The 19,790-nt window shown below is 40.1% G+C and overlaps 2 protein-coding genes across 2 annotated transcripts in view; one reads left to right on the plus strand and one right to left on the minus strand.

The window, feature by feature from the left end:
• LOC145404086 (uncharacterized) overlaps positions 1–19,790 on the plus strand; it is a 201,806-nt gene that overhangs the window by 59,390 nt on the left and 122,626 nt on the right. The window lies entirely within an intron of this gene.
• Pat1 (Protein interacting with APP tail-1) overlaps positions 14,435–19,790 on the minus strand; it is a 39,277-nt gene continuing 33,921 nt past the window's right edge. The window contains exons 11-12 of the mRNA XM_080275569.1: positions 15,254–15,419; positions 14,435–14,667 (exon numbers count right to left, since the gene is read on the minus strand). Coding sequence (XP_080131695.1) covers positions 14,435–14,667; positions 15,254–15,419 — 399 coding nt within the window. The remainder of the gene's footprint in view (positions 14,668–15,253; positions 15,420–19,790) is intronic.

Raw genomic sequence — 19,790 nt, forward strand, 5'->3', positions numbered from 1 at the left:
AAGAAACGCGGAAATATCAGGAAAAGAGGTAGGACAGAAGAAAAGACAGTAAGGAGAGAAAGATGGAAGACAAAAAGGTCCCTTTTAGTCGCATCTTGCGACAAACAGGGGTACTGAGGAAATTTTCTTTACCCCCCTCCCCAGGGAGTCTTGTAGAGAGGAAAAAGGAGGAGGAAGAGGGGGCACTGTAAGGGAAGAAGGCAACTCCCAGTATGCAGCATGGAACCACCAACGGGCTATACATGAAAGAGGTCAGTAAGAGGCTCGAGTGAGTATGACAGGGAAGTAATCACTAAAAAGATTGTCTTCCAAAACTGACCGATGGAAACTGAGATAAATAGAAGAATTAAAAAAAAAAAAACACATTTCCTAGAATGAGAGGGGGCAAGGACGGACGTCAAGGAGGGTAGGGGTGCCAGTGTTAGAGATGAAGAGATCTTGAGAAGAAACGGTTCTAATAAGGGCACCCTAGTTGTGATCACAGTCACCTCATAGGAAATGCCGGCATCCGTAGTCACCAAGACGAAGAAATGAAGGAGGATGGGAATGACGGAGCAAGACAAAGTTTGGAAAATCCAGAGAGAGAAAAGGAGATAAACAGCTAACAGTGATCCATTGACAGAAAGACACGAGCAGAAGTAGGAGGGACTGGAGAAGATAGAGAGGTTCAAAGAGTACATCACTGCGGATCAGGAGGACAGTTGTCATACGAAGGAGTAGGATCCATGAAAAACAGCCAGAAATAGAACCGGGGAAGTGTGACGAAAGGTTTCCTGGAGGGAAAGAGGAAGGGATTGTGAGGAAATAAGGAAACAAAGGTCTGTACGATGGATATAGAAGCTTCAAACACTCTACTGAAGAAGTGCTATAACAGGGGAGAGAATTAAGTCTGGGAGGAGTGCAGTGTTTGCTTATGGTGTTGAGGGCCAAAATAACCAGGAAGCATAGGTAAATCAAGAACAGAAGTGACCAGTGGGTAGGAAAATAGAAGAAGGGGAAGGAGGAGGCCGAGGAGATGTAGGAGGAATGGGAGGGGAAGGCTCAGGAGGTAGGAGGAATGGGAAGGGAAGGCCCAAGAAAGGCAGGAGGAATGAGAGTAGGAGGGAGTGGGGAAGGAGGGGACCGTATTTGCACAGTGACAGGGGTAAGCAAGGAAGAGGTATGGTGAAGGTAGTTAAGGATACCTTGTAAGGATTCTGCCTCCATAGGAGAAGACGAAGGCTGAGGAGAAATCGGCAACAGAACCCTATGGCACTTGTTTGGACGAGGGGGACTATTGGGTGAGCTGGGAAGTAGAGTGAATGAGGGTGAACATGAGACGAAGACACAATTGCACACTTACATTTGCTAGCATAAGGAGAAGGTGAGCAAGAAGACTGGGAGCATACTCAATGGGAAGGAGGTGGGGTAGAGAATGCAGAACTAAGAGGTGAATAAAAAAAAAGGAAGAGAAATCAGGAAGACGAGCAGTGTGTGAATCGGTGATGTACCGACGTGGAGACACTGGAAGAGATGGAGACCTGTGACACTAGAGCAGTAAGGGTCATGCATGCATAGATGCCAGGAGAGTGACCTAAGTTACTTGCTTGGTGACGGGTCTCCCGAAGAGTAAGGGTCCTTTCCAGCAAGTACATGACATTTCTGCTTCAAAAATGTAGATAAGACACTTTCTGTTGGAGAATGCATGGTGACCTCCACAGTACAGGCAAGACAAGAAGCGTGAAGTACAGGTGAAGGAACAGTGTTCAGTTTGGGCACAACAGACAACCCAAGGCTGGCAGTACTTGGCTGGGTGGCCAATACAGGAAGTGCGCTGACGAGGGTGTCGACAGAAGCAGCAAAGTGGTCAGAAATTGCCACAGCATCACTAAGATAAGCACCACTGTCAAAGTCAGATATGTGTAAATATCAATGCTGGTCTCACCGTGGCCAAACTGCCTTACCTCTGAGAGTGCAGCAATGCCAGCCCTGAGTCATCTGAACTCTCACGACAACAAAAGAAGTTGGTTATCCACTGTAAGGTTTAGAGCGTTTTAAGCCCCCACTCAAAGTATCCTCTGCAGTTTAAACCCGCCAGTGGAACTTCAGGGTTGTGCATCCTCTGCATTACTGCAGTGTCCATCAATAACAGGACTGGGTCTAGGGGTTTTTCCCTCACTTTAACCCAGCTCTGCTGCGGTCCCAAAGGCTTAACCCAGCAGCCATCATAATAGGTGCCAGCCTGACAGGGCCTCGAGAGTCCTGCCCCACAAGCAGGACTCCCCTGCAAGCCTGGCCCAAGGTCAACTGAAATCAGCTGATCCCAATCATATGTTCTTTTTAATTCTAGTGAGTGTTGGTTTTTACAGACTGGGGAATGCAAACCCTTCCCCAACATCCCAAGTCACGGAAGGGCTCACCACTAGCTGATGGACAAGTGCATGGAATCCCTAGGCAGGTTATCATCCAGACTTAGAATAATGAGTTTAACGAGTTCCACCTACCCTGCTGGTTGGTCACTGGCTAAAAGCTCATCCACCCTTTGACAGGTCTTGTTTTTCATCCTGCTGGGAGTTGAACCAACCTCCTCATTGGGCAAAACCAGTGGGATTGCCAGTTTAGTCAATGATGATCCGACCATGAAATGGGTAGAACTGGATTACATGGTACCAGTAGCATATCAATACATGGTATGACCTGACTAAAATGAAAGCTATTGGATATTGCCAATATTCTAATAATAGGTGGGCAGCAACCATTTTGACAGTGGATGATGGAAATCACACAGATCATCCTCCCAAATAAACTGAAGTGTCCTGTCTCAGCCATCATTCCTTCTTGTGACTTCCATTCATGTCTGGATTTGAAAGCCATGGCTGGTCAGCATATGCTTACCTTTAATCCAAGACTTGTTAACCATGCCTTTGCCCTTTGAATCTAGCAACACTTCATTTAGTTTATTTTTGCTATCTCAATCTGGTCTTATTCAGCTACGGAGAGACTTTCTGATTGGGAGGGGATTGACAGAGCCTTAATAAAGCCCTTCACTATTGCAGCTCCCTCTAAAGTTAAATTGGACAACCTGAAGTAGGCAAGAATAAAATATATATCACTGGACTGAAGGGACTAAAACTATTCAATCCCCAATAAAAACATGACTTTCTTGCTTCCATCTCAGAGAAGTAAAACAAACAGTTCTAGAAAGCAAAGTCTTATTTTTCTCTCATATGCCATCTTCAAGTAATAGAAACCAACACTGAGAAAACCACAAAAGTTTGACAGTACTGCATGTACTTTGTGAATTTCACCTCAGTCAACAAAACGAATGCTTACTATCTAACTGTTCTTTGTACAGTGAAGAGGCTACACAGTAAATTACACTTGGTAAACTGAAAACTGACATTTAAGACTTGACACTGTCTTGCTAGGCTTAACTGCTACTTCATGCTACAGTTGTAAGTGCCATTCAAGTACACTCTGAAACACTTTGTCATTAGTTTTGAGAAAATGCTAAAAATAGAAAAGGTATTGTGGTAAGTGATAAAGACATTTTTACAACCTCAAAAATAAGTGCATATCCATTCCAAGGAATGCATATGTCAGTTACATACTACACTGCTTTTCCAGCACTGTTCATGAATATTTACCACATCTCTTTTTTGTCTAGTTGTACTAGCTATAATTCATTCTATTTAAATGTTTTCCATAATCATGTAACATTCCATCAAGCAAATATCCTGAAGGGACTAGCCTTAAAACTGTTAGTGAAATTGCAATGACATGTCTATTGATATTTAAATTATTGTTCAACTTCATGATTTTGGTGGGGGAAAAAAAAAAAAAGGTAAAGTACATTGCTGGAAACTAACAAAACTTGGTTCAACAGTTAATCAAGGCCTGCTACACAGCTCAAGTACAATTTCTCTAACAAGTTACTGATTTTAAGTATGGGGGAAAGCTTAGGGGTACAGGCTGCACAGTCTTACTGCCAGCTTATAAGGGCTTGTAATGCGCAGGAACTGTTATACAAATCTACTATTGTATCTGAAGAATTATTTTAGTTGCACATTTTAATGGCTAATAAAAAATAATGGTCTTTACTGTAGTTTCTAGTAAATACTGGAAGTTGGTCTGCATCAAACAGGGGTGCCAAATAGGTGTATGATATCACACAAACACTTCACCATCAAGATATGTAGTGGTATTAGAGGTAGACTGCAAGATAATGCTGATTTTATGTGTGTGGTGTGTCAGGGAGAACAGATGGAGATTGTCAGGTATGAAAGGATTGAACTTGCTGGTGAGTCTCTTAAGTGCATGGAAGAGTTTTGTTATTTGGGAGACATGTTATGTGCTGGAGGTGGGGCTGGAGCTAGCTCTGTGGCTAGGGTGAGAAATGCTTGGAAGAAGTTCAGGGAGCTGTTGCCTCTCCTGACACTGAGAGGAATCTCCCTACATACTAAGGAGTCTTTGTATGCAGCATGTGTTACGACTGTGATGCTGTATGGTAGTGAGACCTGGACAGTAAGGGAAGAGAATATTCGCAGGCTCGAATATACAGAAATGACAATGATTAGGTGGATGTGCAATGCGTCCCAGCGTGCAAGGCCTGGGGGGGGGTTGGGTTTACAATGTTAGAGTTGAGAGGTAGGATGGGACTGGAGTGTACTGGTGGTGTGATGAGGAGAGGTAGGCTGAGATGGTTTGGGCATGTGGAGAGGATGGGGGATGATAATTGGGTTGCAGAAGGTAAGAAGTGTTAATATTGGGGGTGGGGTTGTGAGGGGTAGACCGAGAAAGACGTGGGACGAGGTCATCAAGTGTGACATCAGGGTTAAGGGACTTAACAGGGAGGCTGCCACAGATCGTGCAGCATGGAGAGCCGCCATTAGGTGACCAAGGCCGACGTATGCGTGCATGTTGGAGCCTTCAAAAACGAAATAAAACGAAACAACAGTTATTTGAGACAACCTAGCTGCCAGTGGTTGCTTACACTACAACACACAGCAGGACACTTTTAATTAATTTTAATTATAAAAAGTAAGATTAACAGTCAATCACTTATTACCCTGGCAATGTTTACAGGATAGAAAAACTTCCAGCCATCTCTTGGATTTGAACAGCAGCATGTTACCACATGACCAGCCCTCTGACCCAATGCATCCTCTACCAAACATACCCATGGCATATACATGAAAAAGCTTCAAGTAGCAGACTTGAATATACAAGTTCCAAAACATATACCACTAATGCAAGCTGACAGCCTGTCTACACAGCCTGTGAGGCTACATGTCTGCGTTACACAGGTACGCAGCCACTGCGTAAATAAATGGTTACATAAATAAAATACTCAATTCAGACCAAATATAAAACAAATATTTGCTTGACTGTACTAAAAAAAAATATATATATATATATTTCAGGTATATACAGTTACAAATCCCAGCCTCAAAGACAACAAAGACTTGCATAGTTGATACGCTGCCAACTTCAATATATTTTAAATGACTATATTTTATATATATAAATCTTAATCTCAGTAAACCGATTCAGACTCACCATGTAATGGAGATAATTTCAAATGATTAATGCCAGACTATCTTATTCTAGTTAATGCAAGACAATTTCATTTTTCTGAGGGAAACCCTCACATCCAAGACATTTATATCCTTTTATCACAGATATTTAACAGTTATTATCCAAAAATATGAGTATGTATACACATAACTGCACATCAGTGTGTGGTATGGATAACTCACAGATGAAGTTGAATGTGTGTCTGTTAACAAACATAACACTGTAATACATGCCATTTACAGTATTAGGCTGGACTGATTTCCGTACAGTAATAACATACAATACATTTGGCTCGACTGGTTTCCCCTTGGTACTTACATTCTCTTCCAATCTGATCTCATATGGTGATTATAGTTCTACAGTACCATGATATGCTCATACAGAATATATTTTATGTTAATCATTTTGACTGACTACTAAACCATACTAATACCTGTACTCCCAGAAAACTGAGTGTGTTTAACTACTTTCTACATAGCACTGAAAACATAACTCCTACTTGAACCATCCATCTTTACCATATGTGCAATTTCCAAGAGTGGAACGACTATGGAGCAGGGACCCCAAGTTATCCCAAATAACAGAATGTGTGAAAATTTGATAAGGTTAGCATTAGGAAAAATAAAAGAAAATCAATAGCTACATGTCCCAAATCACTAGCAAACATACCAATGATTGCCAACAAAGTAAATTTCTCAAGTCCTTCCATTTCCTACCCAACCTTAACACATGCAATCTGATGACATTTTTTTTTATATTTTATTCTTGCTATCACAGCATTATTGAATTCAACTTAGGATGAACCTCCAGCACTTAAGGGGTTAATGAGGGCTATTAACTAACCCCTCTTACCTTGAAAAGTCTATCTAAAGTTGAGTAAAATCACACGAGAGTAGCAAGGACAAAACAGATATTACAATATTTTTTTTATTTTTTTATTTTTTTTCATACCCCATCTGCTACTGCACCAAACAATATAAGATTGTTTTGCTTCATGTGTCAAATTTCTCATGCTTCGGATGCCATTATTAACCCCCTGAATCTGGATAACTTTTTTTTTTTTTTTTCTACTTTTGTTGCTACTAAGCAGTTCTATTTAACTTAGGAATTTTGTACTGGAGAGTTTACTAACCCCTGCAGTTCAAAAAGTCTGCTCTAAGCTGAAAATAATCATTAGGAGATGACAGAAATATGAAGAAAAAGATGTCTCCTGGCTCAATGAGATTAACTGCATTACTGTAGTTCATTAATTTAAATATATAAACAGAAATAACAGTCAACCCCATATCACCCCTTAAAGGTGTATGAGCCAAAGGCATGGCTAATATAAGCCAGTACATTTGAGGGTAGATGACCATCCTATTTCCCTTGATGGCATTACATGATTATCTATCTATCTATCTATATATATATATATATATATATATATATATATACCTTTATATATATATACCTTTATATATAAACTTCCAATCATCTCTTGGGGAATGAACCTATGCATTTTTAAAAAGCCGTTGCTCTAATCAGGATATTGCTAAACCACTAAGTGCCTTTATTGTGTCCCTATTCTAGTTATTATGAATGTCTAACAGTGTTGGTATGTTTCTGGGACTTTACTAATCCTGTGTGATGTGTTGCTATGTATGATGACAAAATATTAAACTCTTTCAGTTAGAGGACATTTTTCTTCAATTTATTCTCACTCCTCCTAGATAATCTTATTCAAGCTTAGGAGAGACTTTTATTCAAAAAAAAAAAAAAAAAAAAAAAAAAAAAAAAAGGTCTTTTTTTAAGCACAGTAAAAATGTCTGGAGATAACAAAACCAATCTAAAAAAATATATTAATAATAAAATGAAATAAAATTACCAAATTATGGCACCTGGTGGTTCAGTGGGTAATTAAGGTGCTCCAATCGGATTGAGCCTGTGTAGGTTTATATCCAAGGGGTGGTTGGAATTTATTGCTCACATAATGCCACTTAGGGATGAGTGATGCTGGTCACTCTCATCTTAAATGTCAGGACCAACTTGCTTAGCCCCGGGCTCCAACACTCCTCACGGGGCAGCAAAGGATTGGATGATGATGATATAAAAATACATCACTAAACTGAAGCAGTTTGAAGTAAGGTCCATCAGCCAAACAGATCAATTTACAGAAGAATTTGGAACTAGTTCTACCATCAACCTTTTTGCAGTGGCTGGTGCACCTCAGTTTTATAATTAGGTTGACACCATTGGATTTTGTTTTACACACTAGCAGTCACAGACTTCAAAAACAATCTCGAGTTAACCCTTCTCCGCTGCTAGCGCACCTAGGACTTCTATAAAGAACAGCACCAGATGCTTCTGTTCATCAATCAAGAGAATTCTAGTGGTCAGAGGGATAACACATGACTTACTGAACAGAGTTTTATGAAATGCAGAACATGATAGGTGCAAGCTATCTGCATTTTGCAAGAACTGTATCTTCAGATGTTTGCAATCAAATGTCAATATTGTGATTCTTAAGAGTCACAAATGTAAAATTTCCCCACTTCCCCAATCTTACTGACCACTTCTGTCATTGGCATCATGTTCAAAATCTGTTGGCAGTGTTGGCTGGCAAAGTGTTCATTAGGAAATTACCGCATAAGGATAATAATACTGAACATAACTGACTGCCAGTTGGATGAACTTTTCATGTAAAAAATTTTTAAAGTCATGAGATATCATACATGAAACTGCAGTTATACAGTAAAGTACCAATTTACAAGGCATTTGCTGACTTGTGTAGCTGTAATTATCAGTAGTCATATTTGTAAAATAAAATCAATAACAATGGTTTGAAACAAACCAAACTGATGCTCAATAGCATATTTAACTAAATAAATTTATAAAACCCATCCCCCCATAAGTATGATTCTGAAACAATAAAATTACTAAATGTATTATAAGCATATCTCCAATATATACAACAAAATATTACCTACATCTTTTTTAACTTCTATTTATGACATACACACACATGCATACTTTAGAGCTCATCTAAAATTATTAACAACCAGTTTCATATTACTCTCGTTGAGATATAAGAATCCAAAGGCCTGGCTACCAAAGACCAGACTTAAAGATTAGTCTATGCCCCTGGTGCCATTCCATAACCAATACCCCTAGTTTTTCCATGGAAGATCTGACTCCCAAAAGTGACCAGAAGATTATCAGGGGCATTGGTTGTTGTTGTTCTCATAAATCCTGTGAACTAAGGTAGCTTGGCCTTAAACCCTATATCCTGGTCAGGGTAATATGGAAGTGACTCTTAACATATCAAGAATTATAAGCACCTCTTCCATACAAGGCTATAATTCCTGTTGCGAGCTGTACTACCATGATTGCCTTTCAGTCTACAGGACTTCAAACAGTAACTGCAGTGTAATAATTCAAAAGTAATTTTTGCTAACAACAATCTGGTTCACATCAATAGTGTGTAAAGTGTATGGCAATCTGGTTGAGAAAAAGGTGGCAGTCAGTCAAGGGGCAGTTACAACATGAACAAAGTGGCGGAGAGCCACCAATCATTAAGTGACCGTGAGTGAGGCGGGTATAACCCAAGCATAGACGAGCATCGATGATTGGGGCGAGTTGAAACAGATCAAGGAAGAACTGAAGGTTTAACAATATGAAGCTTGTTGGTGACCTGGGAATCCCAGGAAGTTTGCCAGAGGAAACAGAAGAGAATAGGAAAACAATTAAGAGGAGTTGATCAAGGAGAAGACATGCGAGACAGAGCAGCAAAACGAGCCAGAGAATCTGCACGTTCATTATCAGCAACCCCAACATGACTACAGACCCAGCCAAATTTAATCAACTTCTTATGCATACAAAAATGGAAGAGACACTCTTGAATCTGGGTGACAAAGCAATGAGGAGGTCTGTAGAAAGAAAGTGCACTGTGAGAATCGAAGAAGATAACAAAAGAGGAGGAAGAGGATCGAAACAGACTTCAGAGCAAAAAGAACAGCATAAAGTTCTGCTGTGTGAACTCCTAATCACATGAGCTACTGGGCTGCTGGTTACACAGGTAATGCAGTCACATCTCAAAATCAACACAAGGAGGGAAGGCTTCCAGACAAGCCCTCTCACAACTTTCTTAGTTACCTATTATGACACACAAGGTCCAAGCAAAAAGTATCCAACCTTTAGCTGGTAAAAAAATAAAAATAAAAAAAATAAAATAAAGCTTACTAGGTTCAGACTTTAATCCCCTTCAAAAAATGCCCCCTAAGACTTAACACACTTAGCCCAACAGTCCTTCCATTGCTGGAAACATTTTGTATAGTCAGTTTTGGGGAACACCAGCAAGATCTCTGTCACATTTGTCTTCATCTCATTTGTGTCCTCAAATCTTGAATCCTTCAGCAGCATCTTCAGTTTTAGGAAATATCCAAAAGTTGCAGGGAGCCATGCCAGGAAATAAGGAGCCTGCTAGACCTACGTGACCCTGTGTTTGGCCAAATAGTTCTGGATGAGACGGGATGAGTGGGCTAGAGCATTGTCGTGGTGGAGCTGCCAGTCCTCTGCCTCTCACAATTCTTATCTCTTGTTATGCACTGCATTCCACAAGCAACGGAGAACTCCACAGTAGTATTCTTTGTTCACTGTTTGGTCTTCTGGAGTGTACTCGCAATGAACAACGCCCAGGTAGTTCAGCCATATTATAAGCGATTGTATCAGTCCTTAATTTGTGTAATATCCATAGTTTAATCACCAAAAAGACTGCTGAATCTTCCAATGGTTTCAGATTGTAGGTCACCATGTTTTTTACAAAATTTGATGCAATAAAGTAAACTGATTGGCTCTGTCATTGCAGCACATGAAAATGGGGCAAGCAAGAAGAACACATCAAACACACTGCTCAGCAGTGACTGGGCTGAGCAGAAGCACTAAGCATATTCAAGCATGTGTACAAGAATGCAAGGTCAAGCACCACCGCATCACTTCCCCTTGCTCCTACTGGTTTACAAGAAACAAAATATGGTCCGATACTCTTTGATCAGACCTCGTACAAACAGTTCACAGGCAGTATATGTCCTCCTCTATCCTCAGAGATAAAAAAGAATTTAACATCAGTTAACCACACTATAAGAAATTTCATATACATTATGAGCTGAGGTCTGTACAACAATTGTTTTCTTTTTTCACCTCTTCTCTGAGTCACCAAATAACACAAACTGAAGGAGAAAACTAATGTTTTGTCACATCATAACATACGGAAAAACTTTTCACAGTATAAGTCCCAAACTATAATGGAATTTATTAACGTGGCGCAACTTGATAAGTGATGGACCCCTTACAACATATGGACAAATATTTCACATTTTAATTCCCAAACTATAATGGAATTTATTAATGTAGTGCCACTTGATCAGATATATGATGGATCCCTTACAGAGGATGCTTAGGCCTCTCGTAACTGGGTGCATGCATGGCTCTACCCCTGTTATATCATGAGATTATCTACTCTTGGGTGTATAAGACCTACTTTAGTTCATTCACTCATTCATCATCTTAAGTACTTTCATAAAAACAGAGTTACATAATCTCAAGAATACACTTTCCTTTTCAAATTTTGTCCCAGTATACAGACAGTAATCCATAACTCAGACCCTGTTTGGGGACCAAAAATCTCTGACAAATGAAAATCCAATCATGTTTCCCAAAAACAAAATGCCAAAGATATATATATATCTCATAAAGTACTCTGGTATCCATTCTGTCTCCAGGAAACCTGTCTATTTCACTGACAATCATAATGAAAACATTATACGAACATGTATGTCACAAGACAGCACAGTAGTTCCTCAGTTACCGCACTTTCACTTAAACTTTTTTTCACTGAAAAGCTGTTAATCAACATACGAATGGTCTTCACACAAGATGCCATTGTTTATCATTTTATGATCAGGAGTTGCAAAGTACAGTCAATGGTCAGGCCTGAAACTGCCCACACTAACATTTTTTCAAGACAGAGCTTCACTTCTTTCATTAAATTGCTGTGACATTAAATACTGTACAGTATATGCAAATAAACCCAATTACAGTATCATTTACTGTACATTTTCATACATCTACAACTTTGGATAAAATTTTTTAATACAGTACATGAAAGAGAGTTTTCATGCTGAAACATAGCCTCTCAAAACAATATTCTCTGAACATGACTGCTTTTTGGAAACATGTACAATGTTGTATGGGGAACTGCCGTATATATATATGTGATCTACTCTCTCCAAGCAAAGTCTTGTTGTGACCTGCCATTCCTAATAAATAATACAGGTTAAAAAAAAAAAAAAAAAAAAAACTCATATGGTCTAGGAACAGTATGCTGAAACCCCACACTCCAAAAACAAAACCAAGTGTGCCTCTGACTGAAGCACCTGGTACTTGGACCTGCTGGAAACCTCTTCTGTCCAGTTATATATAGTCGTCCAGCCCATAATGCGGCTAACATAGACTTACAACACACAGCGGTATACTTTTCTGCATTATACGTTCCATATGCTTTTATTATAAAGGGCTGACCTAGACTGGACATTTTCCAAAATTGCCCTTTTCGCCCCAAATCCCACCCAAACCCTCCAAAACACACCCTATTGACATTCACTCTCGTACTCATACACAGGAAGTTATTAAAATTAAATAACAAAGGTTCCTAGATATTAATTTTAAAAAAAGGTTTAGGTCACTAACCTGACTCACTCTGACAGAGGTAACAATACTCTGTACCACAGGAGTAGCTACCTCAGACACAGGCACGAGGTGGGAGGCAATAAAAAACAATGAAGGACGCCCCCAACGGCCAATGGGGGTAAATATGGATGTGACGTCATGCAACCAATCACAGTCACCTGATGTCATCATGCATGACATTTGACTTTTGGCAGGCCATCTGAGCTCCGACACCCGACAACTCGCTGCGGTATATCTGTTTGTGACCGCGGTATATATTTTTGGGTCACATTATATGTGACCGCGTAAGTACAAGTAAGTGTTATGAGATACCATGTTATAGGCGGGACTACTGCATATGTCCTGTAACTCCTTCCCTGTTCCCCCACAGAGAGAATGGTGGACTGCAGATCATAGACAAGTCTGTGATCTACTAGATTCATGTTGAGAAGAATCTGTGACTTCATACACAACACCCAGCTGGTGTCAAATGGGACAGATGCCATGTCACAAGATTTAGAGAGTAGGAAAATGAGAGAAACATATCTGACAAAAAGAAAATGCAGGAAGACCTGAGTGAAGAGTATGCACTAGAGATGCAAGCAGAAAGGCATGGAACAGATGAAAAGAAAGTGCGAACGTCAGGAGAGTAGTGACAGGTATGAGTGAGAGATGAAAGCAGAAAGGCATGGAAGTGATAAAAAGAAAGAGCAAACTTAAGGAGATTGGTGAAAGTAATTAGTATAGCAGAGTTAGGATTTCTAAAAACAGCACAACAGTTGTCATAGGGGATACGCACAAAGATAAGACTGAAGCGCACACAAACCGACTGATTAAGGTACTATCAACACACCACAAATATAATGTACTGTATATGCAAAAAAAGAAAGAAAGAAAAAAAAAAGACTTAAATAGTACCAAATGTCAAACTACTTCGCTGTGCTTTGTATGTGTAGATATACATACTGAAAAATGGACTGCAATTTGTATTTTGTTTACATATTTTTTTTCTTTGATATAATTTTCAAAGAAAATTATTTACAAGGAAAAAAAAAAGGATGTTGAATAATCGTTGAAAAATAGGAGGTCCAGTCTAATGTGCTAAAATGCACAGAACTGTCTAAGAATAATATCTTTTGTATCCCAGTCCATTTTAGGTCCACTACAGGACCATAAATTTTCCTTGGAGGGATAGTTATAGCAAAAATTAACCTATCACCATGAAAAACTCCACATGGAGCAAGGGTGTTTAGAAGAAGAATGATGCATGTGAAAGTGGAAGTGTGTACTGGCTATGTTTGTGTGTGTCACTGTCAGTATAAATCAGCAGCAGAACCAACAGAGTGCAAACATATGCATGCATTACAGAGGACATAACTAGCTCCCACTTTAAATATCCATCACAGCAAGGGCTCAAACCCTAAACACTGAGCTACCTCAGCCCCAAATAAAGATAATAATACATTAATATCATTCCAGGCTACAGTACCCTGAATATAAGGTGAAATTTGTGAAATGTGTCCAACAGTTCTAAGATGAATTACAGTCACAGATGTGGGACATTTCTGGCAAGCTTTTCTAAGAGGGATAGTCACCATTTCATTAACAACATTCCTCCTAAGTACTAAACACAATAAACTTTTGCGAATGTCTTCCTGGATACATAAGCTCTAGCAGTATAACACATGGGCTGCCTAAAAACAGTAAGGGCAGAGAAATGGCTCAACATCTTGAGTTAGATGGGTTTAGTTTTTAGAAAAGTCTATAAGAAATTGATGAAATGTCAAGCATATGTCTGGAAAAAAAAATTGAAAAAGTACTAAATTTTGCTTAAATTATAAAACAAAACAATAAAACTACAGCACAGTCATGTCAGTTATAGTAGACACTGAGGTGATTCGTTACATAATATAAAGTTTTGGAAATTTAACTGATGGTACCACATATAAAACTGGCTAGTGTTGTGGCACACAGAAATCTGATTTACTTTGTACACACAGAACAAACCTAACAATGGCTGGAAAGTAAGATATAAATTTCAAGTGCAACCAGCAAGTACACGTGACACAATTAACAACCGATCATTTCTATACAATTCGGCATATATCCTAAAATGTGATATATACTTATGATTCTTCTGTACATTGGCCTCCCCTTCATATATGTAAGGCCCTCAGGACATGGTCATAAACTGATGGAGGGTGTCAGTAACCAAGAGAGGCTCAGTCAGCTCCATGAAGGGAGAGGTTTGAGTCTCTTGCGCTTCATCACGTAGCAGCTTCCAGTAGGCTAACACATTTTGGTACTTGAAGCACTTCTCCATGTTGGCCTGGATACTGTACACTCGTAGTAATCCTCGGTAGTCATATTCTAAACCAGAGTATCCTTCACCAAACAGTTTCTTGCCTATGGTGCAAACAAAGACAAAAAAGGAAATTAGCTTATTAATAGGAGATTCTTGTGTGGTTTAGCATCTGAATACAACAAAGTAAATCACTTTTAAGTTAGGACAAAAATCATCTACTCACTTTAAACAGGGCTACCTTCTGATGCCAACAGACTGAGTGACAAGTGAAATGATTTCCTGTAACCCAGTAAACTATGTATTATACTGGATGACAACAATAAACAACAAATAAGTAACCTGGTGGTTTACTGGATTAAGCCTCTCCAACTGGATATGGCCCATACAGGTTTAAATGCAAGGGATGGTTAAGGTTTTGCTCATATAATGTTGCTATAAAGCAAGCAAATGGTCACCTGTCTTGAATGCCTGGGCTAGGTACCCAAGTTCTACGTTTCAATGCTCATGATGGGAAAATAACAGGCTGGATGATGGATGGATGCACAAAATAAGCCAATCAAGTACCGTATCAAGGTGGGAAATGAGCCCACAAACAAGGGTAAGGTGATTACTCCAACCATGGTGCTGCAACCACTGGACCACCTAACAAGTACAAACATTACCAATATATATTTATTTCCCACATACCTATAGCAATGGATCTGAGATAGAGCTGCTCAGCCTGGTCTAGCTTCATCATGTCATAATTGTATAGTGATGCCAGGTGCCCCACTGACAATGCCACCTCATAGTCCTCAGGCCCTAGCAGCTGCTCCTTGATTGTAATGGCCTTCAGGTGCATCTCTTCTGCTAACTGGGTTGAGGTAAAGGAGTAGAGTAAACTTTAGAAATGAGCTGGATTCAAGCTTCTTAGGTTCTTTTCACAGTGAGGTTGGACTGGATATATTCTGATGCAAAATGTCCAATTGTGTAGGTCAGGATAAAACCTAGAATAAAGATACTCATATTCACCACACCACATACTGGGTAAACTGTTTACCAGACATAATGAAGGTAAGAGTGAGAAACAGAGCCAATAAACTGGAGGTTCTCTACCCAATTTGTAACGAGCCCTACATGACAGGACAATCTGCATCACAATAAGCTCAAGTCCACCTTCAGTGTGAAGAAACTCTTAGTCAGCTGTTACAGCTTACAAGATCTGTCCTGAGCTGTGTTGTGGCTCCAACCTGTGTAGTGCTGTTATTGTGGCCCCAGGCTCATATGAAATGTGAATACAGTGGATTGCATGCTTATGTTGCTCTCCTCCCCCCCCCCCCTTTAATGCAAAGAAGAGCGAAGTGAAGGCTAAAAGCCAACAAAGTTGGCCTTTTCAAGAAAAAACAGAATAATAAAAAATTAAATTGGGATGTTTGGACATACTGCATTTAAAAGATCGGGGGTCATAGGCAAAGAGAACCAACTGATGAAGGCTGTTAGTTGACCTGTTGCAAATAAGAACAACAGAGTATCAGTTACCTCCTGTATTAGAGCTGGACGGACCAGTGACAGTAGATGCCAAACGGGTCCTACGAACCCATCGTACTGAGAGGGAAACAGGCAGACAGTTCAGAAGGGCAGTGGCCATTAAAGCAGCCATAGTAAAGTTATAAAGATGCAACATTACAGCAAATGAAGAGAGGCTGAAGGGAGTAAGTGAGAGAAGGTGAGCTGATAAGATATAAAAGTCTTCTGACTCCACCCAGCAGTCTGCCAACCTTCTTTTGAGGGACAGTGAAGTGGCTGAGGGACATTTGTATAACCAGACAAGCTGTACCAATGCAATCATATGAAGGTGTCCCTTTCTAGTACCAAAGCCCTGTAAAGCTGTCATATGTACAGCACTGCAGTCAGGTTTCTTAGCTGATCCTATCAGTTTACAACAGGGTGCAAAATTTGTTTTGTGCTCCATTAAACTGTCCTATGTGCTACATTTAGGATTCTCAGCCATTTCTTTAAGTCTGTTTCCCCCCCCCCCCAAAATGAGGTCTATCCTCAGCTATATATATATATATATATATATATATATATATATATACATATATATACAGTATATCTTCATCATCATCAGCCGTTTGAGTATCCACTGCAGGACCGACTTATCCCGACCGAAGTCAGGACGATACAACCAATGTATCTCTACCATGTGGCTTGGGCTGTCTGGTAGAGATTGTATGTAGGGTGAGAAGTGCTTGTAAGTGTAACTGTAGTGTTGGAGTGGCTTTGGATGTGTGTGTAGTCTGTGAACCAAGTGTAATCAGCCTGTGCAAGCCGACTGGGTGCAAGCATACTTTATAGTAAGCTACATTGGTTCAACCACAGCACCCCTTGTGTCCGCCAATGCAGTACGTGGCCGGATGAACACTCCCAAAGTTTATTACCCTGGCGGGCCACGAACCCTGGTTCACCTGTGTACGAAACGCACACTCTACCGCTGTACCACAGAGGCTCCATATACTGTACTGTGTGTGTGTGTGTATATATATATATTTATATATATATATATATATATATATATATATATATATATATATACACACACACACACACACACAGGTATACCTCTATATACGATACCCCTAAATGCAATACCCCGGCTTAATGATGGGGGTTGAACTACCACCATACCCAGTTTAACGCTAGCCAAACCCCAGTTTAACAAAGCATTTTATTTTTTTTTACAGATTTTGATGATATTTTAGACTAAAATTGTGTGCTTTGGCTGATTTATAAACTGTTTTTAAACTTAGATTACTGTGTTTCAGCCATAGGTGGGGTGAACATTGTCATTTTGGGGTACAGTTTACTATGCTTGATTTTTTCCAGACTTAAATAGGATGATTTTCAGATTTTATTTGTTGGTTTTAGTGAGTTATTTACAGGTGTTAGGCTTAGGTTAGCTTCTTTTACAGCTGTTGGGGCATTTAGATTGCCCTTGAACTTGTTTTGGACTCATTTGGGTGGGTGTAGGACTTGGTTGAGGGGTAAACCCAAGGCTCAAAAACACATCCCAATACTTTACATGCTAAATCAACCCCAAGATACGATACCCCACCTAACGATGAGTTTTTACTAAACCAACTGCATCGTTAAACTGGGGTATACCTATTTATCATCAACATCATCATCCGAACCTCCTTTCCCACCCTAGCGCAGGGTGAGAAGTAGCAACGTCCAGACAGCCCAAGTCTGCCCAGTCCAATAGGCCACGCTTCCATTCACTCATCACTCAAGCCCTCCAAATCCTGGCTTCATCTGATATGCCAAAAAACTTTCACCACGTTATGCACCTTCACACAGATGTATCCGACAGAGTCAATCCAAATGCTGTCACATTAAAAAGGGGTGCCAAATCCCTGAACTTGCACTTCTACTCACAACACTCATCCAGCCAGCTCTATCTCTTGTCAGTTCCCTAGCCTCACTGACTTCCATACCTTTCTTCCTCACACACTCATCCACCATATACCTCCACCTTCTCCTTGGCCTACCTCACCTCCTCCCTCCTTTAAATTTGTTCAGATATACCATACACTCTTCACCACTCAACTGTTATCCATTCTCTCCACACGACCACACCATTTCAGTACACTCTCTTTGATTCTCGTGTCCACAGACTTCCTCACTCCGCATCTTTCATGAATCACATTATTTTGCCTCCTATCCACTCTCTGTACTCCACATACATTCCTCAGCAGTCCCATCTCCATTGCTCTCACTTCTGACTTTTCATTTTCATACCACACCATAGTCTCACATCCATATGTTAAAGTTGGCACTAACACTCCTTCATGTAATCCTTGCACAGCTGCAACTATCAGGTCTGTTTCTTATCAAGGCCTCACACCACCAGCTACTCTCCTTCTTTGTGTCACTCTACTTTCCACTCCTTTTGCACATTTTCCTCTCTTTTCTATCATTGTACCCAGGTAGCTGAACTCTCTCACCAATTCCAGTCACTCTCCATTCACTGTAACATCGCACTGGGAGTCACCTTCCCTCTTGATTATCATCACTTTACTCTTTTCTACACTTACTCTCAAGGTACAACACTCACAGACATCAGCGAAGCCCTGCAATAGTCTACCAAGCTCTTGTCTGGTATTTGCAAGTAGCACTACACAATCAGCATACAACAATTCGAGATATTCCATCCATCACCATTCATTACCAACGCCATCCCTCTCACCATTACTAAGTGTTTTTACAATTCTCATCACCCCATCCATATACAGTATATACATTGAACAACCACGGGGACATCACACAACCTTGTAGCACGACCTCATTGATCGTGAACCATTCACTTAGATGCCCATTTACCCTTACACATGCCTCACTACCATCATAAAAACTCTTGACGGCATCTAGCATCTTACCATCTGCACCATAAATGCACAAAACCTTCCAATATCCTTCTCTGTCTACTTTGTCATATGCTTTTTCCAGATCCATAAATGCCATAGACACCTTACAGTCCTTCTCACAAGCCATCTCCACGATTTGTCTCACTGCAAATATCTGATCCACACATCCTCTGCCGCTCCTAAAGCCACCCTGTTCATCACTCACTAGGACTTCTGATATCTCTCTTACTTTATAATAATTCTTCCATATACCTTCCCTACCACACTCAATAAACTTATGCCACGATGGTTCTTACACTCATCTCAATCATCTTTATTTTTGTACAGGGGTACAATCACAGCCATTTTCCACTCTGCTGGCACAGTTTCACTCACCTATGTCTTCTTACATACCTCCAACAAGCACTTCATTCCACTCTCTCCACAACACTTAATCATCTCTGCATACACCTCATCAACCCCAGCTGCTTTCCCATTTTTCAGCCACTTCATTGCATTCTTCACCCGTACGAGTGTCACGTTTCCTGGCACTGCATTCTTTCTCTGCACATCCCCCAAATCAATCATGTTCACAGCCGCTCTGCTCTCTCTATTCCCATTCATCAGGCTTTCAAAATATTCTTTCTATCTGGTCCTTACTTCGTCCCCATGGGTTAATAATCTACCACTTACATTCATCACACTTTCACATTTCTTTCTCCTGTCACTTCTACATTTCCACACTTCTTTCCAGAAAAACTTCCTATTTCCAGAGTAATCTGCACTCACTTTTCTTCCTAGATCACCATTTACCTCCTTCTTTTTCCTCTTCACTAGTC

Source organism: Coenobita brevimanus, chromosome 62 (assembly GCF_032717465.1).
Source record: "Coenobita brevimanus isolate Jiangsu-jjx chromosome 62, ASM3271746v2, whole genome shotgun sequence".
Classification (NCBI taxonomy): Eukaryota; Metazoa; Arthropoda; class Malacostraca; order Decapoda; family Coenobitidae; genus Coenobita; species Coenobita brevimanus.